The 19,548-nt window shown below is 42.5% G+C and overlaps 2 protein-coding genes across 3 annotated transcripts in view; both read right to left on the bottom strand.

The window, feature by feature from the left end:
• The window catches only part of RANBP17 (RAN binding protein 17), a 162,520-nt gene extending 159,703 nt beyond the window's left edge, over positions 1–2,817 (bottom strand). For both annotated transcript variants that reach the window (XM_032197067.1, XM_032197068.1), the window contains exon 1: positions 2,787–2,817. In XM_032197067.1, coding sequence (XP_032052958.1) covers positions 2,787–2,804 — 18 coding nt within the window. In that variant the 5' untranslated portion in view covers positions 2,805–2,817. The remainder of the gene's footprint in view (positions 1–2,786) is intronic.
• Positions 2,818–9,372: 6,555 nt separating this feature from the next.
• Positions 9,373–18,911, bottom strand: LOC116495036 (kazal-type serine protease inhibitor domain-containing protein 1-like). Its single transcript, XM_032197219.1, has 4 exons — positions 18,423–18,911; positions 12,329–12,489; positions 10,579–10,723; positions 9,373–9,731 (listed from the first exon to the last, which is right to left on the bottom strand). Exons 1-4 carry the CDS (start codon positions 18,877–18,879, stop codon positions 9,604–9,606), a joined length of 891 nt encoding a protein of 296 aa, XP_032053110.1. The 5' UTR covers positions 18,880–18,911; the 3' UTR covers positions 9,373–9,603.
• Between the last annotated feature and the right edge of the window lie 637 nt (positions 18,912–19,548).

The raw sequence follows: 19,548 nt of genomic DNA, 5'->3' as shown, positions 1-19,548 counted from the left end.
TTACAATGCATCTTTCTGAAATGGAACAATCCCAACACAACTTGAGAAGCATGATTCAGATTCTTGTATCATTACGAGGAAAGGTTAGAGACCCTCCATATTTGATCTGAAATTTGATTTTCAGATCTGGACAAAGGTAACTTAGCAAGAAGTTCAGGAAAAGCACAGTAGAAAACTAGGATGTAAGCCCAACGATCGAGGCTGAAACCATCAGTATAATAACTTATGTTAACTATTTATAAGCTCACTAAGCAAAAATTTCCACAAGAATAACTAAAAGTGGATTTCAGGAACATATGTGTATCCTGGTTTCAGTCAGGACAGAGTTAATTTGCTTCCTAGTAGCTGGTAGAATGCTGTGTTTTGGCTTAGGATGAGAAGAGTGCTGATAACACCCCGATGTTTTAATTGTTGCAGAGCAGTGCTTATACTAAGCCAAGGACATCTCAGCTTCTCGCTCTGTCCTGCCAGCGGGCAGGCTGGGGGTGCAGTAAGAGCTGGGAGGGGACAGACCCAGGACAGGTGACCCAAACTAGCCAAAGGGGTATTCCATACCATCTGGAGTCATGCTGAACAATATATAGGGGTGGCTAGCCGGGGGGAGGGGGCCAGACTGCTCGGGGTTAGACTGGGCATCAGTCAGCGAGTGGTGAGCAATTGCATTGTGCATCACTTGTTTGTACACATTATTAGTAGTAGTGCTATTATCATCATTATTATTATTATTATTGTTGTTATTATTATTTTCCTGTCTTAATAAATTGTCTTTATGTCACCCCACAGGCTTCACTTTCCCATTTCTCTCCCCCACCTCAGAGAGGGAGGCGGGAGGGTGAGCAAACGGCTGTGTGGTGCTTAGCTGCCGGCCGGGTTAAACCACGACAATATGCATTAATGCACCCTTTTAGTATATTAAGGATACACTGAAATTTAGGCCAAACGTAAGAATTAATGTCTTGTTGACATGTTAAAACTGTGAAGTGTCACACTTGATCCAAAGGACAATGTTTTTTTTAAAGCATCCCTGAACAAAAACTAGACAATTTTCAAAGAAAAGTTGGCTTGTTGGAAATTGAAACTGATGATCTTCAGACCTCTGAAATGCTCTATCTGGATACGTCCGGTCTCAAAACAATGTCCCTCATGGGTAGGCTGGAGGTATGGCCAGAAACTGCTCATAACTCTCTGAGTGCCGAGGAGCTTGTCCTCTGGGTTAGGCTTTGTGTGAGACCGAGGAGACGGACTGATTCTCCTTGATTCTGACAGCGACACCAACAGAGACAAGCTGAAATCCAGCAAGTAAAACAATCTTCTCTATGACAGAATTTCAGCAAAGCAACAGAGGTATTATTCAATAAGAAAAAAGAGAAATCAAGGAGAAGTCGAGAGAGTGTCAAGAAGTCTACACTAGCTCTATAAAATACATACATACTTTCTTCAAGAAAACGGAAGACTGACATTGTCCCCCCCCCCCCTTTTTTTTTTTTTTACTGTGATGCAGAACATGAACCTGATGCCTTCAGAAGCCTCTGTTACTCAAATCCTTATCAACAGCCCAAAGATGACTCCTAAGAAAACCACAACAGCACCAATGAAGAGCACGTAGCACTGAGCACGTAGCACTTGAATGACAACGGCTTTAGGTGCGTCAGAAGCGGACGGCCACAAGCAGTGGCACTTCTGATCGCCAGGAAGTGTTACATTTTCCAAGCAAGAGATTCACATCCTAATGAGAAAAGTAAGATGTTAATTTTTTTCTGGTCGTCACACTTTCATAAAATTCTGGAATAACCTAAATAAAACTACCCAGATACTTCTGTCCCCATCTCCCAGGAGTCCCTGGCAGCTCTCCTCCTAGCCTGCAAAGGAGCCAAGGGCCAGAAGCGCTGGGGGCCCGGCTCCACAGCAACCCACCGGGCAGGCAGCCAAAGAGCCAAGCAAACTGGCAGCAAACCAGGTAGGTTCCTGATTAAAGTTCTGCTGACACTGACAAATTCCCACAAACATTTTGATTTTGATCAGCATTTTTCTGACTGAAAACGTTCCATTAAGAAAGTTCCACCAGCTCTACGCAGGAGCAACAGGACGGGCCCAGCTGCCGAGACGCCAGTCCAAAAGGCAGCCCTGCAGGTAGAAGGTGGCGGCAGCGCTATTTTCGTGCTCCTTCTTTTATGCAGCACGTCTGATGCCCAAATATTTAAAGAAATGCCTAAGATGGCCTCCCTCATCCTCCAAAGCCTGCTGCTACCAACCTAGCGAAGCCACGAGGGTCTCTGGAGGACAGCTCAACAAGAGTCTTGCGAGGCCCCTCGCCTCCCCCCACGTCCCCCCCTTCTCCCTCTGTTGCTGGAGCCATCACTGCCCCGCTGCCAGCCGCTGCCCACCTCGGGCAGTCCCGGGGCGAGGCTGCCCCTGCCTCCCAGGGCAGAAGTTGAGCGGGGAGCCCCCCACCGCCTTCGTGAAGGGGCTGACAGCTCACACGGCCGCGGGGCAGCTCCAAGGTGAAGCCAACACGGCGCCGGGCGAGCAGCCGCGCGGCACGGGATGCGGATACACCGCACAGCCCCGGCACCGACATCGCCCCGCCGCTGCCCCCGCTCCCACCACGGCCACCGCCAGCGCTGCCAGCCCGCAGCCCGCCCGACACCACCGTGCCCACCCCGCTCACACCTCCGCGGCTCCCCGGACACCCCTCGCTGCCCAGCGGGGAGCCCCTCCGCAGCCCCCCGAGCCCCGTCCCCGAGCCCCGCTCCCTGCCCGCCGTGCCCCGTCCCGGCTGCACCGACCTGGCCGCGCAGCGCCATCTTCCCGAGCGGCGCCGGGGAGGGGCCGGGGGTAGGGGGCAGAGCGGAGCCGCGCCGGGGCCGCCCGTTGGGGCGGAGCGGAGCGGGGGGGAGCGGCCGTTGGGGCGGAGCGGGCGGCCGGGAGGTGGCGGCCGGGGGGCGGCTGAGGGAGCGCCGCCGGCCCGCGGGGACCGGGGGGTGGCAGGGGGCAGGTGGGCGCCGCGGGCGGGAGGCGCCATCTTGTCCGGGCGGGCGGGCGGGGAAATGGCGCAGCCCTGACTGGAAAGGGAGGCAGTGAGGGGAGGCGCCGCGCTCAGGTGCGGCTGGGAGGGAGTTAAGGCCGGTGTGCTGCCTCGGGCGGGGAAGGTTAAGGTAGAGCTCCCTCGGATTTTGGCAATTCTTGTCATAACGGCGGCGAAAGGAAGGCTTTGCTCGCTGAATGCGGGAGCTGCGGGTGACAGCCCCCGGGAGGGACAGGAATATCCCTGCTCGCAGGGGTGTGAGTCAGCGTAGCGCTGGGTTCATAAATTTATAAGTCCAGGAGGCTTGGACCATGAGCACCGGTCACTATTGTGTGCCTGTCAAGGTGTACAAACCCACGGCTGGGGCCGTTCTCAGACCAAGGCAGCAGCAGGCTGCCCCATCCCGCTTAGGAAAGTGCTGGAAGGCTGAGGTCAGGAGGCTGAGCCCGAGGAGGGTGCTGAGAGGGAAAAAAAAATCTGCTTAAATCCAGAAGGCAAAAGAGACCACACAGATGGTTACAGATGCAGCTGAATTGACAGATGGCTCGAGTACCCTTGAAGAGGGGTAATCCCCCTCTACAGGTGCCTGTGAAGATGTGAAGAAATGAAACGGAACTATGTGGAATATAGTTATAGAATCATAGAATCATAGAATATCCCGAGTTGGAAGGGACCCATAAGGATCATCAAGTCCAACTCCTGGCACCGCACAGGTCTACCCAAAAGTTTAGACCATGTGCCTAAGTGCACAGTCAAATCACTTTTTAAATTCAGGCAGGCTTGGTGCAGTGACTACGTCCCTGGGAAGCCTGTTCCAGTGTGCGACCACCCTCTCAGCAAAGAACCTCTTCCTCATGTCCAGCCTAAACTTCCCCTGCCTCAGCTTAACACCATTCCTGTGGGTCCTGTCACTGGTGTTTACAGAGAATAGGTCACCTGCCTCTCCACTCCCCCTCATGAGGAAGCTGTAGACCGCAATGAGGTCACCCCTCAGCCTCCTGTTCTCCAGGCTGAACAGGTCCAGTGCCCTCAGCTGCTCCTCACACATGTACATGTACATCTTCCTCTCAAGGCCCTTTACCATCTTCATCGCCCTCCTCTGGACACTCTCCAACAGTTTAATGTCATTTTTGTACTGTGGTGCCCAGACCTGCACACAGTACTTGAGGTGAGGCCACACCAGCACAAAATAGACCTCCCTCAACTGACTAGCAATATAGTTGCCTCAGTTTTCAGGTCGGGTTGAATCCCACTTGTGCTAACCAGTGGTTCAGGTAACAGGTGACATCTGCAACATCAAGAACTCGGATAAATACAGATACTTTGCTTCTTAAATTAAAGCACTGCAAAGTCAGCATTTTATCTGAAATGCTCCTTAAAGGAGTAATTCAAAGTTGTTGAGGAAAACACTGCACGTAAATGAGACAAGACCAATACCGATGTTACCCAACAGAAGGACATGAAGTGACTTCAACAATGTCTACAGGTATCATCATAGGAAAAATGTGTTTTGATGCAGACAGCTACTTATTTGGGGAGAAAAAGGTGTAATTGATTTGAACCACTATAAGCTAAAGCTGGACAAATTTGGAACCAAAATAAGCCATGCTGGCAATTGCCTGTAAGAAGGACTGACACCAAAGAATGGTGTACTCCTTGTCACTGGATTAAGAGTGGTTGTTTTCCTAAAAGATGACATGGTAGGTGCATGTCTTGGAGTGGAAGCTGGTGAAATGTATGGCGTGGGTTACAGAGGTTGTTACAGACTGCACGTATGTACAGCGTTGTGCCAGCTGCAGTCACAGAGCAACATGTTTGTGACACTAATGAAGAAACATGAGAAAAGCCAAAACAAGAGATGCATTTGTGTATTCCCTGTCCTGCTAGAGGTGAGCAGTGGTCCTGTGCAGTGTAGAGTGCCAAACAGAGTCCAGGGTAAAACTCAACAAAGTGTTCCGGCATCATAAGATGCTGCTGGTGTCAGTGGCAAAGGGAGGAAGGAGGCTCAGGTAACAGCAAATAAAGCGTCAGGGTAAGCAGCAAAAAAGGTTGAATGTGCAAACACTGGAGCTGATACCAACACAAGCTGGGGCAAGTTAGGAGCAGTGAAAACTAAAAACTTATCCACGGAAAATCCAAGGACTGTTGCTGTAGTTAACTGGCAGCTTTTATGAATAAGGCAAAAAATAATATCTGAAATTCTTATTGGGCGCATTGTTTTTTGACGATTTAACATAGTTTGGAAGAACTTCTGCTTCAATCTCCCCTGCTCTAAACTCCACAGTGACTTGTAGTCCGTGGCATTTTAATTGTGGTTGACAGAAGACGGGGCCTGAACAGTTTGTGTAGCATTATTAGTGTTTCCTTCCTGCTACATCACACTCATGACAAAAATTCTTGTGAAGCCTGGTAGCCCCATAGATGAGGGCCAAACTGGTAGAGTTCCTTTGAAAATGGCAGCTGCTTTAGACCAAAAAGAATTTGATGTATTCTTAGCTGGGTCAAGAAAGCTAGGACAATCTAATGGAGGCAGGAATAGAAGTTTCTTTGTACATGAACTATCACAGTCAAATGATGATATCACTCCTGAATCATATGCTTCTGCATAAAATACTATCATTAATTATTGGAGAATTAAGCAAAATCAAAATGGAAAATGGTTTTAAACACTTTCTTGTTCTCACACTCCCAGAACTGATGCTGGAGGATGGCATTTCCAAAAGTCAAATGGCTGAGATTACTCAGTCCCCTAATAGTTGAGCCTCAGTCCTGTCCAGTGCTTTAGCCCAATGTTTCATCCTCTATCCTGTGAAGAAATAGAACTATTATTTATCCTTAGCCATAGTCTGTAGGAAAGGAAAGGTCAAAAAGCATGCTAGAGAATCAGAGACAAAGGGCTGCTCATACACACAGAAGTAAGAGGACAGAAAGCATTTCAAAGGAAAGCAGAGGGGCAGATCTAAACAGAGGAATGCTCAGGACTGGGGGATATGGAATGAAACAGTGACACGGGGTGAGAAAAGTCAGCCATAAATTACGGTGCAGTAGTTGTGGGAAACTTTCACATGCTATGCAATTTTTAAACTGTCCAGAGAGCCAGAAGCAGCTCTGGTCAAACAGGTACGAGGAAGTCCTTTAAATACCATGACCCTGTGATTAATTGCAGTTCTAGCAATGGCTGTGACTGCTGCTCCAGGTGGTGGGCCATTACCTAGCCTGTGCCACTAAGCTATGCAAAGACATGAAGAAATGCATTTAATAAGTTACACAGTTGAAGAGCTGTGCATAATCGAAGGACACCACAGGTAGCTAAGCATGAGTGAGAGCTTGTGGCTTCTGCAGCTGTGACTTCTGCAGCACCGAGCCAGTCTCCAGCTGGTGTAGAGCGAGAATGTTTTCTCTTAGACAGAAACACACACACATTCCTCGCTAGCCTTGGTCTTGGTTCTGTGTTGACAGATGAGCATATACTGTAGTTTAAACATCGATTTAATCATTTAAATCTCTCAGATGCAGGCAATTGCACTTCTGTATCCAATTTGTTAACTATAGCCTTACTATATTTAAGGGAAAAATAAAGTGGTCTAGCTAAAGAATTAACGGATTCCTAGGCTAATACCTAACAAACTGCTGAGATTTAACATAGCAAGTAAGAATGTCAGATTGTGGAAATACTTCATACTATGTCGGAGTCCTAGCACAAAGGGCAAATCTGCGTTAGGGAGTGTAATTTATTGAGGAATTTTTATACAATTCCTTTATCTTTACTTGGGAGGTGGAAATGACACGGTGAAGATGCTTGAGGAGGAGAGGTTGTGTCACGATATTCAATCTTGCTTCTGTGGAAGATAAAAACAAAATTCTTGCTCATTCAATGGAAGTTGAATTGGAATGTTTTAAATGTGCCTCACAAGATACAGTTCTGAGACCTCCCTGCAGCTTTCCCTCCCCTGTGGTTTCCAGCTCAAGTCTGCGTCTCATTTTCTGCTAGGTGGAATAACACCCGTTTCCTGAATTTGCTGTTACTTTGGATTATGTGCATAGGGCTGTTGCTACAGGCAATGCATTCACAATTAGATCCGTTCTTTTGCCACACTGCTTAGAGAGAGCTGAATCTTCTCCATCCTTTTTATGTTTAAGTGACTTGATTAAAGCATATAAACAAAACCAGACATTCCCCCTTCCTTACCCTCCCAAAACCAGAACGTGCAAATGTTCTGGGTATCACTGTTCCTTCTATTTTTTTGTATTAGATTGGGATTGTCCCTAACATGCAGTTTTCTTACTGAAAAGAATAGCTTATAATTGACAAGAAATTATTAAATACATAAGAAAAAACATAGACAAATCCAATATGTTTAATTTAGAACCTTTTTTTTTTTCTGTAAATGTTAGGTGCTTTTTTTTGTTTGTTTGTTTTTTAAAATAGACAGTTCATCAGGCCAAACAGTTGTAGTCTAGTGTTTGATACAGTTTCGGTACACATTTTCTCATTCAACTATTGTTTTCTTTCTGCTTTTTTTTTTTTTTTTTTTTTTCCACATTACATTAGCAATTGCAGAAGGCCCTGAAAAATTCTAATTTATTTCTATGGCTAATGATTTCAAGATTATTTTCTGTGCCATGTTCAAGTCTATGCCAATATACATTGCCACAATTTAGTGAGTGGTTCAGTAATCCAGTTCATTCTTTTGCAACACATGTTGCAATTGATCTTGAATGTACGACTGTAGATTAAATAGTTATAACAAAAAACACCCACTTAATACGATGATTACTTCCAGACAATTTTATGTTTAAAGTAATGGATAGCGAACAAACAAAAAACCTTATTATACATAACACTAAGAAGACCAGGAAGAGCCCAAAGCAGCAAAATCAGTGGTTAAATCTGTAGTCATTTCATATTCCTAATTATATCTTATTAATCTTTTCAGTTATGTAGTGGTGTGGTTTGTATTCATGAGTTCACAATATTCCAGGAACTCTAAAACAAAAGAAGCTATTCCATGTGTGTTTGTTACCTGTACAAAGATCAATAACACCTCAGGGCAAACACAGTCTATAGTCTCTTATAATCTCTTATTCAAATTGCAGGAAAATAATACGCCTAATGGCAAAAAAGCACAAAACAACACAAAATTATTGGAGAAGTTTGTGAGGCACTGTATATACATTAAAAAAATACACAGTAACCACTGCATATTTTTGTGCATTGGATAAAGATTACAAATACTGAGGCTTAAAATTAAGATGCCTGAACTTTTGCTTTCTTGTTAATGAGAGACTTCAGTAACTTACTGCGATGCATCTGTCCTCGGCCACTGGGAACCGCCAGGTGTAAAGGCCCTCCAGAAGTGGTATTCATAGTTGGGTGTCTTCCATCACCCATTAGTGCAGAGCCAGCCATCATGTATATAATTAACAAAAGCAATTACAGACAATTTTCAGGGTGATCACTTGCCATTCTGCATTCTTGTGTTTTTGAATTGCATTTGAGTCGCTCTTCTGGCTCATGCTGATCAAGAAGTGACTGGAACAATTTGAAAAATGCTTGTGTGTTCTGGTGGTTTGCAGAAAGAAAACAAAGCCTGTTCTCCTGCCTGGCATTTCCAGAACAGTGACAGTGCTGAAGCACTTCAGTTGGACAAAGTACAGATACCGGAGCAAGTGTCAGAACAGACAAGGATAAAGCAGAACAAGACAAAGGACAAATACCGGCTCTCTGTGTGTTTGAGAGGTATGCACTGAGCTATGGAACAGCCATCTTCCATAAACTGCAGTCATTCCCCCCTCTTCAGAACATAAATAGCAATCCCAAATCTTAAACTGTTGCCTAGGCCAGTGGGAGGGAGCTGATGCTAGTAGGAGTAGCTCAAGAACTGTTATAAAAAGAAGTCAAAGGGTGTGCTTGTCTGCTTGGATGCACAAGAAATCTTTTCTGGATATTGCAAGTAAAACAGCATTCACTTGCTTAAGATTGTGATTCAAGTTTCTATTAAAAGTAAACAAAATAGTCCCCCAGAAGATAAGTAATTCACCCATGGTGAGACTAAATAAGGAAAACTTCAAATGAGAAGAAAAATCTTGCTGAAACTTATGAGAAAATAAGAACTAAGAAGATTAAAGACTCTTTTTAACCTTCAGACCTAGGCTTGTTGCCATGCGAACAGCTTCTTGATATTTCTTAGTACATTAAAAAATAGAAATTGATACATAGTGAAAATTCTGTTTAACTAATGACATTTTTGGTAGACAAATTAGAATGATTTAAAGAAATTGTAGAATCATAGACGTTTAAAAATAATATAAATTTTGATCCTTTCAGGATGCTCAATAGACAAGTACACATTTGAGAATTTTATTTAACAGTTTAAATGTATGAACTTACAACTGTTCTTATTTCTAGTAAGTAACGTGATACACTTCAGCCAAAGCTGAACTCCAGGCAGGCGGGATACACGAGTGAGTGTGTGTGTTATCAGAGGAGCCATTGCCAGCACAGAGAATACTAGTAAATATAACAGTGTGAAAAGTATTGGACAATATATGTATAAAAATTATTATTCAGAGTCGTTTCAATTTTCATAGTCCCCAGATTCATATTCTTCTTCATCCTCATCATCCGAATAGTCATAGTAGTCCCCATAGTCAGCGCCATAGCTTGCACTTCGACTGACAGTAAATGCAAATGCGGAAGGTGAACCTGCACAGCAAGACATAATTGAATCCAGATTGAATTAGCTGTAAATAGGAATGAAGAGGAGAGTACAGTTTTAGATAAGTACAGCAAGCTCAATATTTCTGAGTCCTTGTTAAGAACTATACCTTCAATCATTTGCAAATCCTACAGACCCAAAAATACGAGCAGAGCTGATAAAGCTTTGAAAACCACTGGCAGAGTCAGTGACAAATGAAAAAGCCTTAACTTGGGAGGCAAATACAGACAGCATCTGTGTCCTGCATTTACCAGCAATCCCAGTTCTCGCTGGCATCAGCCCGTGGGACTGAGCCCAATGCAAAAAATGTAAAGCTGTTTCTTGTATTTTTCCAAATGCTATTGGTAAGGAACAGCGGCTGTTGCCATCCTAACTTTTGGAAAAATAAGCAGATAAACAGAACAGCCGTAGTTTGAAGACTGCCTCAGATCCAGCAGTTGTTCTGGGTGCAGAGTTCGTAACATCAAAGGGCTTCTCTAGGAAGAAGATAGAATAATATGTTTCAGATCTGTGGCTATAATTTTCAACAATTTTTCTCAAAGATGGTATCATTTGAAGCAAAATATTATGATATTAACATGTCGGTATTTTTCTCTCCCAGAATTCACAGGCACTTCTGAATTAAAAATACCTAGAACTGAATCTCTTTGAAAGGATGAAGGAAAAGAAAAGAAGACAGAAAGGTTAAAATATGGAAATCTCTAGGTCATTTCTGATATCCTTAATTTGCATTTGCATTCTGACAAACCCACACACTTTGCAGGCTGCTTGTCAGTCTTAAACATTTTATATTCTTCACATCCAAATAAAAAACAAAAACAAAACACAATATACCATCAATGACTTTCAGTCTTGCAGAGGCATATGTTGCACCATACTTATTTTTGGTATGGCAGATGTAGATGCCTTCATCTGATTTTTTGAGGCCTTGAATCTGCAGCCAGCCTGTCACACCGTACTTCTGAGGTCCACCTCTTGCCTTTTAGAAGAGAAAGAAATAGTGAAGTAGCTAGGAGACATGATAATAATTTTCAAAATAATTGTGTCCAGATTTAAACATTGTTCCAAACTTTGCTTTTGTTTACCATGTACTGCTATCATGCTTTGATTCTCAGTTTGATTCTGCTGCCATATATTTTAATTTCCTGTTTTCTCTGTGACTCTTAGTTCATGCTTCCCCTGCTCAAACCTTTAAACTTCAGTGCCCTTCACAGGGCTCTAATTCCTGGTCCTTTTGATGCTTCTGTTTCCCAGCAGTCCTCACGCTTCTTGTCCTGGCACCACTTCTTGCTGCTGCTTCAAAGCACTGCCACTTGTCCTGGAGCTCATTAATTTCTTCAGGATGAGAGTGGCGTTTGAGCCTGAGCCAAGGGGCCTGACCAAGCTGGCACTCAGCGTCCAAGTTTGAACAGACAGAGCATGAGTTTTCACAGTTTGTGACAATCAGTTTCAACTGGCTCGTGCCAAAGCCTCTTAATGGGGGAGCTTTGTTTTCCAAACAAATATTACAGATACAAAACAGGTAACAAATGTTGGTAGAGATGCTGTCGTGCTCACTCTAACCTAATGAGACAAGTTAACAAGGTTTAGTTTAGGCTCTGAATCAACCAGTGTTCGGATGGGGCTCCATGCACCATTGTTTTTAAGTCCACTAATTCCACATACATTCATGCTCTGTTTGCATGGATCTGGATACATTTCTAAATAATTTAGATACTTAGTACTATAATAAGGTATTTCTGTGCATTTTCTGTCTATATTTTTTTCAGGTTGTGTCCCATGTCCATTGGATCTTTTAGCTTTTCAGTTGTGTATCCAGAAAGCTAGATTTGCCATTTACTTCCCCAGGACACAGTCTGCTCGTGTTCTTTTGCCCACTCGAGGAGGCATGCTGATACAGCCCTCAGCCTTCCTGCAGTCTGCCAGTACATCTGGCTTTGTTAGCTCTTCTCCCCAGAATGTTATTTCCATTTAAAAAATTAGCATTTTGATTTAATTTTAGCTCAAACTTTCAGGCTATCTCTGCATTTGCTCAAACCCCTATCTAATGCCATTCTGCTAGTTCCCCTCAGATTAAAACACAGCATCCTCCATAAAATGAGCACATTTCTTTGTTTGCTTTTTGAACACATCAAGGACTGAACCCAAATGGCAGGTCTCCAGAAACAACATCTTGCAGAGGAGAAGTTGAGGTATCTGCCAGAATTATGCTTCTGCACCAAGAATAGAAAAACAGTTGCCAACAGCCATCCTTCCCACAATGCACCTTCTTCTAGGTATTAGCTTAAATATTTCTATTTTTATATCAATTCATTTTTTCCAGAATGATTCATATGTAAGGAGAATCTTGCATCTTTTCTTTCCCTGGAGATGGATGGATGCTACCCCTCCTGTTATTCCTTCTGCTTGGACTGCCACAGCAACGATCCCTGCACTCACCAAAGTCAGAATTCTTTACATAATCATAGGGCCCCTGTAGGATTTCTATTTATTACAACCGTACTGTGTGCTGTAGGAGAAATTCGCTACTTAGCACCCCTACTCCTCATTCCAAATCATAAGTTACAGTAAATGCAAGTTTTACCTGTACTGAGATATGGGCATCATCTCCCGGCAGAAACATTTTATTCCCTTTTTTTTTCCATTCAAGGTGTGGCATAGGATAGGCTGACACCTCACAGCCAAAAATGACATCATTGCCTGTGAAATTCTGGACATCCTGGGGTGGCATAGAAATCACAGGAGCTGCAGAGACCCAACAGAGTACTGGTTTAGAAGACAGTGAACAGCATAAACACAAAAGCATATAACGTAAATTCTTGTTTCACTCGATAAAACTAATTTTCATGTTTTCAATCTTGCACATTATGAGGAGCCACATGATTCCAAGCAGCTTTTCAAGCTCAGAAAACTGTGTCTCATTAAGGGTGAACAGGTATTTCAAAGACACAAATTTCAAAGTACCTGCCTGTCCTTTCTCTATGCACACGATCGTGAAACTTAAGCTGAACTTAAGTGCAGTTTGCGCCCCATGTGCTGTCATCATGGGCTAGACCCAAGGCCCATCATTTTAGCAGCCAGTGCTTTAGCAGCCAGACCTTCAGAGGAAAGTACAAGAAGTTCTGTAGCAGGCTGTCACAGAACAACTTGATCACGGGCAGTAATACTTCATTTCTGTTATGTTTTGCCTAGCTTAAAAGCTGAAATGCTGAGATTGCTAGCTTATCAGAACTTGTCTTCTAGATACCTCATTGCCTTCAGCTTGCTAAGGTTTTGTTTCTCGCTGTAACTTGTGGAGTGCATCGCAGCAAATTACAGAATAACAGCATTAATAGGTTTCACATTTAGTCCCACTTGCTATGAATTTTGTCTGATGTTCTTGTGTTAGGAGACATAAGCAACAGTAGTAATCCAGTTACTTTATAAGTTTTTATGCTTATTATAACTATCAGATTTCCATGTACTTGTTTCCTGTTATTCTTTTATCTTCAACCTCCTTCTCCATTTATTTTTTGTCTCTGAATGATTCTCTTCCTTTTTCCCAAATAAAAAGCTGACATTAACCACGAGAGGGAGCCAGACCAGGGATTTGCAGACATTAAATAAAAAAACTATCATCTGATGCACTCAGACACTATTCAAATACATAGCTCTCTATAAGCATGTATGAGCATACTCAGTTTTAACAGAAGATGATTTTATTTAGCAGGAGGGAGGAAAAACACATATTTACTGTTAATGCAGCTTTCCTTCTTTTGGAAATCTCTTTGGACTTTTCTGTATCTACATGTCATCAATGAGAAGTGTTTTCTTTATAAAGTATGTTTTCTTTCTCTATTTCCCTGCTGGCTTTTAAAAATGAACATGTTTTCTGGGCCATTAGACTTTTATTTAATGAGTGCTTTTATTTTTGTACGTATCCCAGAGACTTAGAAATAGAAACTTCTAGTAAATAATTAATATATTTTGACTCAAAATATTTGAATCAATGTGTACAGTATATATGCTTCAGCATCTGAAATCATAACATACTGTCCCAGGTTTTCAAGTAATGTTTCATATACCTGTGTCAGTTTTTACGAATTGATAACTGTGCAGAAAATATAAAATATATTGTGATAAATTAGTAGGGGTTTGTTCATTGTCCTTGAGAATTTAAAGAATCTACTGAGGAGATAAGGTTTCACAACTCACGGCATTGTAACATGGGGACAAAGCAAGACATCCTGTTTTGACCCCACCTGAACACAAGCACAACGCATGATCACCGGAGGAAGAACAACGACCCCCAACAACAGACTGCGCAATCTCAGGACAGGTCTCGACAAGTCGACAGGTCTCGACAGGTCTCGACAAGTCTCGACAAGCCGGAACTTCAATGCTATAAAACAGCGACACTGGAAAGGGGAAGTTGCGTGCTGTGGTGGAGCGGAGACTCCCCAGCCGCCCAGCGCTGTTTTGCTTGTGTCTGCTTACTTGATTAATAAAATAATTTCAATAGACCAGTAAATTGTGTGGTCTAATTTATAACATATATTCTATCAAAATTACTTGAAAAGCAATTATACAGGAAAATATCAATTTCCCCATTTACTCATTCCTCATTAAACACTGCCGGTACTCTTCAAAAGTAAGGTTTTCAAATTTATTAGCCCTTAAATGCTTGTTCTTTCATCAGAATGGTACATTCAGAACCTCTCTATCATTGCAAAAATCTCATGTTCAAATCAGAATTGCCTGAGTATCTTGGATGAGAATTTTTTTTGCCTATGATCAGAGGATCTGACATCAGAACACACTTTGAAATACTAAAACTCAGTGCAACCACAATGCTTTTAATTATGTGTCCACTTTAGTTAAGTTTCAGGTGTAAGAAAGAAAGCCAAATGTTACATTGACTCACATTAGTTGTTTAAATTGTTTCTGTACAGAGGCAGCACACTAACTTGCTGGCAGGCAGATGTAGACTGGTTAGTACCTTTGTTCCGGCACAAGGGCCGGTGTCCTGGGACGATACTGACAAGACCAAGGTATTGCCAAGAGCAGAGCCCTGCCTGTGTGCCTGTCCTCGGGCACAGCTCAGCCACGTGAGGCTGGGGGCTCTGCCTTCATGACACCACATAAACACATCCTTAGCCTCCAGGACACGAGGATCCCAATTACAAATTACCTTACAAACATATGAGAAATTTGACTAGCACTGTTTACCGTGCACAGATACTACTTCCATGCTAGATACAGCCATTTCTTCATTAACTGTGTCGGATGGAAACATCTAAATATGGCCCAGGTCTCACCCAGCTGAGTACTTCCAAACAAGTACTTAAGGCTTTGCTGGACCTGGGCTCACAAGGACTGGCTTCACCTGAGATCAAACCTGCAGCAAGTAGGAAAGACCGCAGTTTTGATCAAACTAAACTGCCTTTTCTGAATGTGAACACACAACGAATACTTGCATTATCTACTCAAACTTGAAGTACCTCCAGAAAAAAAATAAAAATCTTACAACACCATTTTGCTATATGTCAATGCAGAAAAATGAAGTCACAATTTAATATTTTAACAGCAATGTACAAACTTCATTTATGAACGTTTCAGAATTTGTGTTCAGCCAGATTCTTCCATGCATATCTGTGTGTTTGTTTGTTTTTGTTTGTTTGTTTGGTTTTGTTTTTTAAAATTGTCTCTTTAAAAACAGGTCTATACTGGAATGATTAACCAGTCATTTTGATTCCTGGAGCAGATAATCTTTTCTTGATAATTATAGACAGCATTCTGATGCCTCAGTGTCTGGAGGTGAATGTGCTGTAGTTGTGCCTTGCCTTTTAAAATTCTGGTCACGAACTGTCCTCCTGTGTTACAGAAAACATAAACCAGAAGCCAGGAAAAATCAAAATTCTGCTTCACCTTTCATAATTGACTTTAACCCAATACCATTACAGAATAAATAATTATATAGTACCAATTTTTTGTTTCTTAACTTATTCATTTTTGCTAATCTATGTCTGATTTAATGAAAATGACAAGAAATCTGGCAGATCAGGTTTTTTTTGTTGTTGTTGTTGTTTTTTACTGTATCTAAACTTCGAATAATTACATTTAATTTCAAAGAGCAGCACCGCTAGTTCTGTTACTTCATTAAATCATCAGCAGTAAAGCTTTGAATGGGGATAGACTAAGTGTGGAGAATCTGTATCTACTCACTACTTAGTAACCTTGGTAAATTATTAGATAAACAGATCAAAACTAACATTTAGGAAGAGAAGGGCTTTTTTTCAGAGTTACTTTAGGGAGCTAGGCCTTTTTCTTCCCTTTTTTTCTGGCAATAGACGAAAGATAAAAGGCTGTGCTCTTCTGATGAAAGGAGTTTATTGTTATTTATTTATTCATTGGTTGCTGTATACAATTAATCCTTTTGGCATCAATAGGAAACAGCAGATGCTTTGAAGGAGAAATAGCAAAACAAAGTACTTGGAGTTGACTGAAGGTTATATTTATAGATTGGTACCAAAACCCCACAGTGTCTGGTGTTTGTTTCTCATGCAAATCGAAGTCAGTGGAAAGCGAGTGCCATGGTGAGGTTGCTGGTCTTGGAGCCAGACTCCCTGTTGCCTTTTGTCATCAGCTGCAGCCATGAAAAAAGAGAGTCTGAATCACAGCACACTCACATGCCCACTGCTGCTTCAGGGAGCTGCCGTGAAGGAGGGGCTTACTGGTAGACTCCTGTGGGGGACCAAGGCATCGTGCGTCCATGGCAGCACCTCTGTGTCTCCTGGGTCTAAAACAGAGCCTACAAAACGTGGTCAGCAGCTGCTCAGAGAAGTTTAGAAGAGGGATGCTTCTCCCTGACCCCAGTGAGCCCAGCACCCACCTCAGGCTCAAATGTGCTGCTGCAGCTGGGCTCACGCACCAGCTGCGTCTCTTCTCTGCACCAGCCAAGGTGGCAGGCCCCCATTTCTCTTCAGTGAAGTCTGCACAGCAGTGAGGGCTGTGAGCTTATCCCCAGGCCTCTGTGCAATTCAGCAAACTGAGGCATCCCAAGAAATTCCTCTGTGTGCCTGGAGAGAGGGGCCAGCCTTTCTGGGGACCAAGGGAGGCAGTGGGAAAACACTGGGGGTGATGCCTGCATGCAGAGGAGCTGAGCTTGTTCCTCTTGCTTGAGGAGCAGTGTTACGTACCTCAGAGGTGGCTCCAAGGCCAAATTACTGCTTTTTAGCTGGTCTGTTTAATTAATTAGAGCAAACCATTGCTTTAAGCCTGTGTGCCAGAACAGCAACCTTCTCTGCTGCAAAGGTAACGTCAGCTGCTACTTGAATGGCACTTCCAGCTGAAATCTCCCTGAAAGGGTTACCTTGCAAGAACTTGTGCTATTTTCATGCCAAATAAGAGAAACTACCCAAGGGCAAACAGGCTTTCAATCACACCACGCGCTGGTGTGCAGTGAGTTTTCTGAATGTCTCTTTACTGACAAGCCTCACTTCCCAGCTTAATGCCCTAATGGCAAATAGGGGTTTCTTCAATGGGTGTTTCTTTTGCAACTAGAAAAAGAGGAAAGAAGTCTGGTCTTAGCTGCTCATCACTCTTCCTTTTAAGTATTCAATGTCCAGTGTTCATTCAATACAAAAGCACAGCATATGGTCTGAATTGGAGGCAACAGACTGCTAGCAAGGAGTGAGTGAAATGGACCTGAGTTACTCACATACGTGGACCATTGCCAGAGACACAAGTTTGGATTCCCACAACTGTGACCCATTTGTGACTCAGAAACCTACTGATTTCATATGAGAAAATATTTCATGAACTTTCTTTTTAAAAGAAAAAACATTTCTCATTAAAACAAAAACACCACGAAACAAACCACTAAACTGTTCACTTTCTCCTTTTCATTTTATATTTATTTGCCTTAGGTGAAAGGTGCCCATGAGTAATGACCTGTAATAACGTGAAGAATGAGAACAGCGTATGAGCAGCAGACAGCATTCCCCTCTACAACCCAGCTAAGAATCCTTCCACTAACAATCATCACTGGGAAGTATTCATGCTCTGTAAGTGTCTTTAGGGAAATTGTTTGTTTGTTTGTGTTCTGATATATGGATTTCCATTTCATGGGAACCTAGCTTTTATGATGATTCCTTAATTAGATTATTGTGGACATTTTTGTTAAAATAATAGACCTATTAATTAAGCCCTATCTTCTTTTTCCTCTACTTCATTAATTACTAGATATACATACAGATAGATACATACATGCATGAGCGTACACACATGGACATAAGGTCTGCTTTGCAATCACCACTTTAATATCAGATCAGTCTTCATGTAATAATAATTACTTGTCCAGTACTCAAAGACTTTTCAACTGTTCATCTACTCCCAACTACACACACAATTTTTGTAAAAAATATTCTCTGCTCTTTAAAAGCAGATTTAGTCTGTTTGTGTCTTACTGGTTGCCATGTGATATAAAATCCACTGGGTTAATAACTATACTGAGGCTTATAACTTACAAGTATTAGCTACTGACCCACATTTTCCACACAATAGTACTGCAACAAAATAATGATAATTAGAACAAAAACGTAGCATTTCCTCAATGAAGTTAAGGCTAGAGCATCCAGTAACATATCTAAAAATCAGAATGAGTTTTTTTAGTTTGAAAGTGACTCCGAACAGGTTACCTGATTCACAGGGTCCTTTATGTTTCATGCTGATATTTCTCTTAGTTGCATAAGCCTTGTTGAATTGACAGATGTTCTCATAGGTTTTCCCTTCGGGTCCGCAGATGCTCTCTTGAGACTTGCACACACACTGGGGTTCAGGAACTTCCCCAAACCTGGCTTCGTCAGCATCCAACCTGCACTCGAGGTTGTCCCCGCATTGCCCATAAAAATGATTACCCTGGTCCAAGTCACAGATCTGACCTTCCACGTTTCCACATTCAGGACAGCAGCCACAACGGTCCAGTACAGTCCCGGCTGGGCAGTCTTTAGGCTCAGAGCAAAGTGCCAGCTCACATTTTCCGCAATCATCTCCTTCCCTTAAGAGCCTCCACCAGCCTCGATGGTACAAGGCAGGGAAACCATGAGAAACCTGCACCAGTACTACCAGCACTGCTGTAACCACCGGGGGCTTCATCTTGAGAATGTAACAAACAAGCAGAAAAGGTCCTTGGAGTAAAGCCAGGAAAAAAAAAAAAAAAAAAAGAGCTTGTGAGAGAAAAACGTCACAATCCTTTTTTGTTGTAGAATATAAATTCTACTGCAAATACAGGCTTTAAGAAGAAATTAGCATCAGATTCCTAATCTGGAACTGATAATAAAAATGCATACAAACCCGCCAGCTTTTCTCTAATGCAGTTTGGAATGTGGGTATTGCTTGCACAGAAACCAAACTGCCCCTTCTGACAGCTCTCTGAAAAGCTGTTTGCTCAGTGTCTCCTTGAGCCAAATTTGCAAAGCATTGCTCTACTGAAACAACATTATATTGCAGCTATTGTACAAAGGGGAACAGAGCAAGTTAGAGCAAAATTAAGAAATTAACTGATAAGAGGATTTTTTAATTATCATTTTGCTTGTCAGTTGACAGAGATCACACAAAAAGAGGATAAACGTTGGTAGAAAGTAACACCTAATTTACCAGCACTCTAGAGCTGAGCTAGTACTGGAACGAGGTTTAAAACCAAATTTAATCTATTATTGATCTTACCTCGGGGTTTCTGAATTAACAATTTACTTACAGGCTCTTTACAAGCAAGGGACAATCCAGGACAGCTGAAACTGACTTTGAAGTCTTGGATTTAAGAGG

The sequence above is a fragment of the Aythya fuligula genome, chromosome 14 (genome assembly GCF_009819795.1).
Source record: "Aythya fuligula isolate bAytFul2 chromosome 14, bAytFul2.pri, whole genome shotgun sequence".
NCBI classification, from domain to species: Eukaryota; Metazoa; Chordata; class Aves; order Anseriformes; family Anatidae; genus Aythya; species Aythya fuligula.
Note: the sequence above shows the minus strand (reverse complement) of the source record. Positions and strands in the feature narration are given on the sequence as shown.

Bases quoted from the DNA above. Each gene is read 5' to 3' on its own strand.
- LOC116495036 (XM_032197219.1), bottom strand. From the start codon at position 18,879: ATGAAGCCCCCGGTGGTTACAGCAGTGCTGGTAGTACTGGTGCAGGTT. The intron at 12,490-18,422 runs GTAACCTGTTCG...GGGTCTCTGCAG, and splicing joins TAAAGGACCCTGTGAATCAG to CTCCTGTGATTTCTATGCCA. The intron at 9,732-10,578 runs GTATATTGTGTT...CTTGCTGTGCAG, and splicing joins AAGACTGAAAGTCATTGATG to GTTCACCTTCCGCATTTGCA.